General features: G+C 41.4%; 1 protein-coding gene across 1 annotated transcript; it reads left to right on the top strand.

Annotated features, from left to right (window-relative positions):
- Window positions 1-65: 65 nt before the first annotated feature.
- Window positions 66-9,218, top strand: zc3h12b (zinc finger CCCH-type containing 12B). Its single transcript, XM_078266509.1, has 6 exons — window positions 66-141; window positions 5,497-6,289; window positions 6,436-6,575; window positions 6,837-7,071; window positions 7,449-7,555; window positions 7,670-9,218. The coding sequence occupies exons 2-6, from the start codon at window positions 5,658-5,660 to the stop codon at window positions 9,094-9,096; spliced, it is 2,541 nt and encodes an 846-aa protein (XP_078122635.1). The 5' UTR covers window positions 66-141; window positions 5,497-5,657; the 3' UTR covers window positions 9,097-9,218.
- Window positions 9,219-9,793: the final 575 nt, after the last annotated feature.

Here is a 9,793-nt window from a genome sequence, read left to right on the forward strand (position 1 = left end):
TTGTAGCGGTGGAATGACCCCGGTGTCTTTTCATCGCTTAGATTACTTGTTTCCCTTGCGTTATCTGGCAACCCTGACCAAACTGCGACAGCGCCAATGGCAGCAAAACATAACTGTACAGGCGAGGATGACAGCAACAAGGTAAGATGAGCACAGCCTGAAGTCAGCGATAGCAGTGATATATGTGCAGATTATGTAGAGAATAGTGCTGTGTTGCTGTGGTTTTACCCCTGTTGAAAATGTTAAATGGTCGTCAACTTTATCTCAAGTTACAATAGTATTCCGGCAAAAATGTTAGCACACGCTAGACAGCTAAAGCTAATGTTAGCAACCCGACGTTTAAGTTAGCCTGTGGAGCCACTGTACGTTAGCTAACTAAACGGAGACCGGGTTGCCTGACAAGCTTGGTAGTTAGCGTTAGCTTGCAATAATAGCCATCTAATCGCTCTCTGGCCATTGACCAACAAGATAAACCGAAATAGGCCGGTTAGTTTATTTAGCTAAAATGTTGACTCTCCAGCTGGCCAAGTAACGGTAAACTAGCATGCTAGCGTCTGCTAACCGTAACTCGGGGCCTAGCTAAGGATGTCAAACCAGTTATCTCTAATCAAATTCAATCACAAAGGTGACGTCGTGTGCAGTAGTAATGTTGTAACGCTGTGTATTGTAAGTATAAGATCTTTCTTGCTGTCATATTGTTCCTCCCTTTCATTCCTCTCAACTCACGATGCTGTTGCCAATGATATCAAGCACTTCAGTTTTTCTATTGACGTGTCAACTAACGTTAGTTAGCTAATGAATGCGAAAATGTAGTCCACCTAGGTTAATTCACCAGTTCGGGAGTTTTTGTGTGTGGTCACTGTCATTGGGATCAATGCGGTGTTTGAATTTGGTTGCACATTCATGTAGTGTGCTGTAAAGTCAAAACTGTTTGAATATGAGAATTCCGTTCAATCCTCACTTTCTTTTTGCCTACTGTTAATACCAGCCTGCTAAAGGGATAGTTTTTACTTTGAAATAATTATAGTTTCCAACGTATTTAAACACATTATTAATTGGATAAGTCTCTAAAAGTCGAAGTTATGTTTACAAATCTAAACAAATTAAGGAGAAGAAAAACCTTAAATTGGTTAAGTAGAAGCTCACATCAATAGACATTTAACATTACATACAATAAACTTTAAAGAATGGGAAAGTATGAAGCAAGTTGTATTTATGATATGACAGACAGAATGAGTCTAAAATGAGATGGTATCATAGTGCCATCATCTGATCAATATAAATAAGGAATACGATTATATTAGTTTTTCTTGGTTCCATGCCCTGCGTGAGAGTTTACTATGACCCATGACCAGAAACTTACACTCTTAATTATGTTTGTGTTTGTGCTTTTAAGCTCAGACAATCTTCAAATGCGTTAATGACAGAACAGTGATAAGGTGTTGCAGTAGCCACTGTTCAAGAGCATCTCAGTTTTGTAGTTTTGATAGTATGTCAGAAGAACTGTCTTCATGCAGAGTACTGGAAACTGATCTCACAGTAACACTTACTTGCATTCTGTCATTTTCATCCGTTTCATAAAATAAACGCTGGCTTGTTTTTGTACAGTGGTGGCTGCACATAACCTTACATTTGTATTAATTATAATTCCTATCAAAATATCTGACTAGCCAAGTGGTACATGTATCCAACACTGACTATAGTGCAGTATAACACTGCTTCATACTGGATACTATATAAGGTCAGCAATGTAAACGATGGCTTCAGGGACCTGTTTCACTTGTTGCTATGAAACATAGCCACACGAGTATGTGCATGTGCAGAGAGTCTGGAGGCCTTGCTGAGTCTAAGCCTGTGTATCTGGAGGTGGAAGGGAAACGATTGGATGAGCTCTGCTCCCCTAAACATGTATTGATGTGGTCATACGTGTCTTAAATGGCAGTGGGATGTGTGACTTCCACAAAACTGCCTCAACATCCCTCCTTTTTCAGCTAGTTTAAAAAGTTCAAACCTTAGTATGTTCTCAATCCATTTCATAACAAGTTGTGATCAGCAGTGAGACAGTGTCTGACAACAGACAACTGATGCTGCTACACAGAACACTGCCATTAAAAGGTATATATTTGTAGCCATAGTTTGACCCTCAAAATATCTTATCAACCTTCAGGGTCTTCCATAAATATCAGTCTTGTGTATTACCTGATGATGGGGCTGTCAGTGACATAGTATTTGCTATGTAATGTCACTTTTTATTGCAAAATATGCTGCCTCAAGAGTTTTAGTGTAGAGTTGTAGTGTAGAAGTGTTCTGCGTTTACTGACTGCTTGAAGAGAGATGATGAGCTGTGTTTGTGTTAGTCGTGACTGGTAAAAAGGAGTTAGCTGATGACAAGGCTGTGTTGCTAAGCAACGCACATCATGGGCTGCGCCTCTTGAAGCTCGAAGCTGGCTGTATTCTACTCTCTGCAAGACTGGGAGAAAGTGTAGTCTAGTGTTTCTGTTAATTAATGCACTTGTTGTAAAGATTATTTGATGACCAATATCCATATGCAAAAATGTACAATTGGAGCTGTTAACAGTGTTTCATGATTATACTGCAGGCTCCCCTGAAGTCCTATTCTGCTTTACCATAAAACAGCTTTGTTCCCTAGGGAATTCTGTTCAATTCAGATGTGTCTGTTAGAGAGTTGGAGGCGCAGGGATACACTGTTCAGCCCACACTTTGTCTCAGGTTATGTTAACTCATGTGCTCACCCCATGTGTGTCTGGCTGGAATGTTGCTTGCTAGACCAGTAAGGCTTTTGTGCACATAGAAGCGAGGGTTGTTCTGCACATTAACACATTTTGTGCAGGAAGACTGGTTTTCAGTTTAACACCAGTTAGCCAGGGACCAGGCAAGTCAGTCTGTTTCATCTATATTTTTTTTCTCCATATTGCACCTACAAGCAGGGCATCAGTGACAGTTCCTTTTTTTTTGTATGTATTTATGTATTGTTAAAAAGTAGCAAAGTGAATTTCTGTAATATTCAGATGCTGATGCTATTGCCACACAACTTTCCCTCTGCATACCTACAGGGCAGACACGTTTCACAAATGCATCACTGCTGTAGATGCTTTGCTATAGTTTAAATGCGCAGTTGGCTACAGCTTACAGCTTTGAGGGTTTTCCCTGCCTATCTAACTAAAGGCGGACCGGGCCTGGACAAAAGGCATACCTGCCTCTCCTAGTAGTATCGAAACATTTCAAATGACAACCACCCTTAAAAAATAAACCGTTGTTTGTGACTGATGTCTAAAATTAGGCTATGCAATAACTTTACATTTTTATTTACAGAATTAAAATGAAACTAAGTGTTCTTTAATAAAAAAGCCTGGGACAGAGGAGGAAAGAGAGAGGTGACAGGTTATAATTAGGCTATTTTAACGTATTTAGACTAGGACAGTAACTCAGTATAGTCAATGTCTTCTACGGTCTAGTCTATATCCTTGACATTCCACTTCCGGGATGGCACCCTTGCTGCCGGAAAATCCGCCGGATTTCACTCATTTAGGTCGGATATCCGTTGCCTTGGGCTTCCTTAGTGTTGGCATTTTAAACGCCGGTCGATTCATGAGGACTATGGTTAACCTTTTCACAGATCTCTGCAGGGTAAATCCAGACAGCTAGCTAGACTATCTGTCCAATCAGATTTTTTTGTTGCACGACTAAAACAACTTTTAAACGTACACGTTCCACCAAAACAAGTTCCTTCCGAGCCTATTTTGCAGCGGCACCGCAGCTTTTCTCCAGCGCTTAGCACCGCCCAAGACGATTGTGATTGGTTTAAAGAAATGGCAATAAACCAGAGCACATTTTCCTCCCATCCCGGAATGCTGTGTGGAGTAGCCAGACTCTCCTCCAGCGCGCTTTGGAGGTGGGTCTGGCAAAGCGAGACTATCTACGGTCTAACGCTTTCTAAATAAACCAGCCAGCCAGATGAGACAGTTCAGGGTCAGTCTGGGACTCAAACCAGAGAAGGGTAAGCGATGATACAAGTTACTGAAATATTGAGGAATAGTCTAACAAGTAAAAATGTACTTTTGTTTTAGTTATTTTTCATATTTAACAGTCAGCACAGGAAGTACAGAGCAAGTGGCTTTCACCCAGCATGGCCGGAAGCCAATAGCTCGCTGATGAACACACCTGATGGGATGTTGTGTCCTATAGAGGTGTTGAAATTAATCAAATAATCGATGCATCGAATCGTGGACATGGACGATGCTGCATCGATAATCGACCGGGCCATAATCGATAATTTCTGTTTACAATTTAATGTATGCCTAACAACATTTCTGTTTACATATTCTGTTATGTTTTGCACATTCAGGAAGTGCCATGTGCTCAATGCTGTATTGTTATGTATCCAATTTATTTTTGAAGCTTGAAAAGCTATGAATTGAATATCCTATATGGCTTTAATAGAAAAATGTATTTGATGCATCGAGATATTGAATCGAATCGCTGACATGATAATTGTAATCGAATCGGGAAGATTCACACCTCTAGTGTCCTATGCTGAAACCCAGTCCCTCGCCTCATTTTGTAAAGCACCACTCTAAGCGTGCACACACAAACTATATAGCTGTAGGGCAAATGTGCAATAAATACACAAGCACTTACACTTTGTAGCAATTTGTAAGAATCAATGAGTTTGTAGGTGAGACGTAACATTTCACTGAGAAGAGGAGTGTTAGTCAGACCAAACGAATAGCCTGCAGACATTGCAGACTATTTAACCAACCAGTTTCACCAAAAAATGCAAACTAAACAAAAGATCAAACTTGGTGTTTTTGAACCGCAAACACCAAAACACAGTCAGAAACAGAGAAAATGTCCCAATTCATATCCTTTTCCTGAGCTGCTGTGGTTCTTTTGGTAACTTGTTTATTTGGGCAGGTGACTAATATGACTAATGCTATCACTTGCCCCAGATAGCAGTGTTTCCCACAGTTGGAGAATGTATTGGTCTACCACAAGTAGGGTGGAGGTTGGGGAGACGAGGTAGCTGAAGACAGTAAGACTAAGTCTACATTAAGCTGATTTGCGTCCATACATTAGCATCAAATGCTCAATATAGCCTGGTTGTTCTCATTTCAAATGTGTCTGTTTTTTTTGTTGTATTAAATAGTTGTTTAATTGTGGCCCATAAACATTACATGTTAATCAGCAGTCATTCCCAAGCTGCTGCGCAGTGGTGATAAAATCGGCGGTGAATGTGTAAAAAGTTTTATAATTTTCTTTAAAAGCCTCTTCTATCTATACACTTTCCATCGCTTTTCCAAGCAGACTTGAATGTAGGAAATGGAATTACAAAATAATCCTTTTCAGTGGGCCAACAAAATAGTGTATTTATTTACTGGAGCAGTGGGAAACAATTTATTTTCAAAATTATTTTAAGGTTAATTTAATGTTAAACACACATTACTAATTGAAGCCTATCATTGTGCTCTCTTTCAGGGTTTAATAGTTTGATTTTGCCTGCCTACATAAGAGAGAACGTGTTACTTTTGCTCTGCAAAGAGCCTGTAGCGCTAAAGTCCAGCATTCGGTATGATTCCCTCGTTGCGGTGGAGGTGAGGAAACATGGGGTGGAAATCTGAGGTGTCAAGACGAACGTGATGACAGTATGGTCGATGGTGGAGAAGCTCAAAATGGAAAAACGCCCATGCAGGGAGGAGAACATTGACTCAAGCAAGGCCCAGCATGCCAGTGATGATTCTGAGGATGGAAGCAGCTCAGAAAGCGAATCAGAAGAGCAGCAACACCAGAGGGTTCAGGTGAACAACAACAGGTGTAAGAAGAGGGAGCCCCTGGCTGTCGCAAAACCCCACCGACAGCTCTGTCGCTCTCCATGCCTTGACCGGCCCAGTTTTTCCCAGAGTAGCACTGCACAAGATTGTCGTGAGGATGACACCAGCGCGGGACCAGGGATCAAGCCTGCCAGTGGCAGAGAGTACCAGACTAAGATGGAATTTGCATTGAAGTTAGGCTATTCGGGAGAGCAGGTGGAGACAGTGCTCAACAAGCTTGGATCTGCTGCGCTTATTAACGACCTCCTTGCCGAGTTAGTAAGGCTTGGAAACAAAGTAGAGCCTGAAATTCAACCCTGCATCAGTACGGCCACATCAATATCACGGCCCCCCTGTGTAAAGGAGACGGTTAGTCCAGAGGTATCAGTGGAAGACGACTCTGTGGATACCTTTGATAACCTCAGGCCCATCGTCATTGATGGCTCAAATGTGGCAATGAGGTAAGACACTAAACAACATACACTCACATTTTATTGGTCTTTGCTTCATGCAGAATGTACTTAGTCCCTGAAACATTTGCCTCTTATGGAGGTCCATTTCATTAGAGGTAAAAGTAGCCCTTAGACTACATTGTTTTGTTTTCTAGCCATGGAAACAAAGAGGTATTCTCTTGTCGTGGTATCCAACTTGCTGTTGAATGGTTCTTGGAGAAAGGACACAAAGACATCACTGTGTTTGTCCCAGCCTGGAGAAAGGAACAGTCGAGGCCGGACGCCCTCATCGCAGGTAGTAAAGCTTTTTGATGTTATACTTAGTTGTTGGTAAGTTGTAGTTTGTTGTAGACCTTGTGGTGTGGTCATGGTCCACAAGAAAGGGGTGCTAGGACACTTCACACGTTTTTATTAATTGATAAAATACTATAAAATAACCTATAATACATACCATTGCCATCCAAAATACATTGTGATAATAGATTGTGGTTGTTTTTGATGGAATTATGACCAGCTGTTAACAAACATTACAACTTCCTTCAAATTTCTCTTTCAGATCAAGAAATATTACGCAAACTGGAGAAAGAGAAGATCCTGGTTTTCACCCCATCTCGGAGGGTTCAAGGCAGGAGAGTGGTGTGCTATGATGATCGCTTCATAGTGAAGCTGTCTTATGATTCTGATGGAATTATTGTGTCAAATGACAACTACAGGGACTTGCAAAATGAGAAGCCGGAGTGGAAGAAGTTCATAGAAGAGCGTCTCCTAATGTACTCATTTGTCAATGACAAGTAAGAAACCGTGATTCATTCTTATGGCAGCATAATTATGTAAGAATGCACTCTAGGACTCTTTCAGCACCTGAGTATAGTCCGATTTTGAGGATTGTTAAAAAAAGATAAGATATCTCCCCCACTACAATACAAACAAACTTTACATCAAAGTTCGTAGTATAAATGGTTATTTATTCAATACATTTTAAGACTATTTAGGTGTGAATGTTATACACTAATACGGTTTGCAAAATCTATTTAGTGATTTTATTATGACCTTTTGCTAATTGGAAAAAAAATGGGGAGACCAGTTATTATATTTTGTTGTGTGGCTTAATGCTGGAAATAAAAAAGCTGACATTTAATAATATTTTCTGAATGGCTATTTTGAATAGGTTTATGCCACCTGATGATCCATTGGGAAGACACGGTCCAAGTTTAGAAAATTTCCTCCGCAAGCGTCCTGTTGTTCCAGAGCACAAAAAACAACCATGCCCCTATGGTAAGGAACATATGAACTAAATGTCTTTTCAAATCAATGTCTGTTGCATTTTGCATTTTTTAATAATTTAAGTGTGTACTTTTCTTGACATGGTCTACTCTTTCTTTACACAAGGGAAAAAGTGCACATATGGACATAAGTGCAAGTACTATCATCCAGAGCGTGTCAACCAGCCACAGCGGTCAGTGGCTGATGAACTACGGGCTTTTGCCAAATTGTCTGCGGTGAAGACAATGAGTGAGGGGGCTCTAGCTAAATACGGTACTGGTCCAGCAACTGTAAAGGGGGACAGCAACTCTGAGGTCAAACATGTGGCACCAAAACGTCAATCTGACCCCAGTATTCGCTCAGTGGCCTGTGAACCTCCCGAGGCACTGTCCGTTGCTAGGAAGTCTGAGACAAATTCAGTGCCTTCCCTTGTGTCTGCTCTCAGCGTGCCCACCATGCAGCCTGTCAAGAGCCACGCAGCTGGGGCCTTGAACACACGATCAGCCAGCAGCCCAGTGCCAGGTTCTTTGCAGTTCGCACACAGTTCCCTGGAGCACATGTCTAGTGTACAGTACCCTCCTATTTTAGTTACTAATAGTCATGGCGCCTCGATTACATACGGTGAACAGTTCCCAAAGTATGACTCGGTTAGCGACCATGGTTATTATTCACTGCACAGTGATTTTTCAAACATGAGCATGAGCAGCATGCATAATGTCGACAGTTTCTGTAGCATGGAGCACGAGCATGGTGTGTATCAGAGAAATCCCAGCCACTGCCCTGAATCCTGCCTAAGCCATTCAAACAGTGACTCCTTCTCCTCTTATGGTGACCTGTACCCGAGCTCCATGGACAGTAGCTTAGAGGAGAGCATGAAGGGGCAGCAGCAGTCTCCTGCACAGGGTAGGATGCAAGCTTTCTCCCATGGGTTTCGTCATGAAGCACTGACCAGAGTACAGAGTTATGGACCTGAGGAACCCAAGCAAGGCCCCCGTAAGCAGTCTGGATCTCATCTGGCACCACGTATCCAGCATGTGGCAGTGGGAGCCAGGTCCAGCTGTCCTGGAGACTATCCCCTCACTCAGAATGTCCTCCCGCCTTTGTCCTCACAGCCCACACGGTCTCTTGGTATGACTCGTATGGACAGCATATCAGATTCAAGGCTATATGATAGCAACCCAATGAGACAGAGGCGACCTCCACTGTGCCGTGAGCAGCATGCAAGCTGGGACCCTCTGCCATGTGGTAATGAGTCCTATGGCTATCATTCATATCCTTTGAGTAACAGCCTGATGCCGTGTTGCGAGCGGGTGATGGTCCGCAGCATGCCAGACAAAATGGAACAAATCTGGAACTCACCATGGGAAATGCCATCTGCAGCTGAACACCAGGAGCGGTATGTCATCCCAGACCACCAGTATCAAACATATCGGAACCTTTGTAACATCTTTCCTGCTTATGTAGTCCACTCAGTAATGGAGAAGAATCCTCATTTAACAGATCCACAACAACTTGCCGCCGTTATTGTTACAAAACTGAGGTCATGCCATTAGGCAGTTAGTCTTATAAAATATTTCAAAAGTGATATAATAAGGGAAATAAAGTTCTTGATTGCAAGGATAGATTGCAAAGAGAGGCACATGTTTAGTGTTGCTGCATGTGCAACATCTGCCCTCAGGAGTTTTTATTTTATATATATATATATATATATATATATATATATATATATTATATTATATTATTATTTTTATTTTTTTTTCTCGGGTGGGATATCAGATTTGACATCACCAAGATGACATAGAAGTAGGGTTGGGTATCGTTTGGGTTTTTTCCGATACCGGTGCTAAAACGATACTTTTAAAATGGTGCCGGTGCCTGAACTGGTGCCTGAACCGAAATATATATAATATATTTATAATATAAAATATAAAAAAGGAGCACAAGACGACAGTTGGCGACATTTAAAGAACGGCTTGTTTATTGCTAAAGCCATATGGTCAAATTAAATGTTTGATTAATAATGTAATAACAATAACTTATAACAATGACTTATTTCACCAGTAAATTGCTGGTAAATGACAAAAACAAGCACCAGATGGGAAAAGGGTATTTTACAATAACTTAAAATGCACCACAAGGCTGGCGAGTTTCAAGTAAACGCACCGTCTGTGTTGTTTTTCCGACAGCGGCAGCTGCAGTCAGACTGTTACGTCCCAGTGTTGGAATCCTCTACAGGGAAATACAGTCACA

The sequence above is a fragment of the Sander vitreus genome, chromosome 13 (assembly GCF_031162955.1).
Source record: "Sander vitreus isolate 19-12246 chromosome 13, sanVit1, whole genome shotgun sequence".
NCBI classification, from domain to species: domain Eukaryota; kingdom Metazoa; phylum Chordata; class Actinopteri; order Perciformes; family Percidae; genus Sander; species Sander vitreus.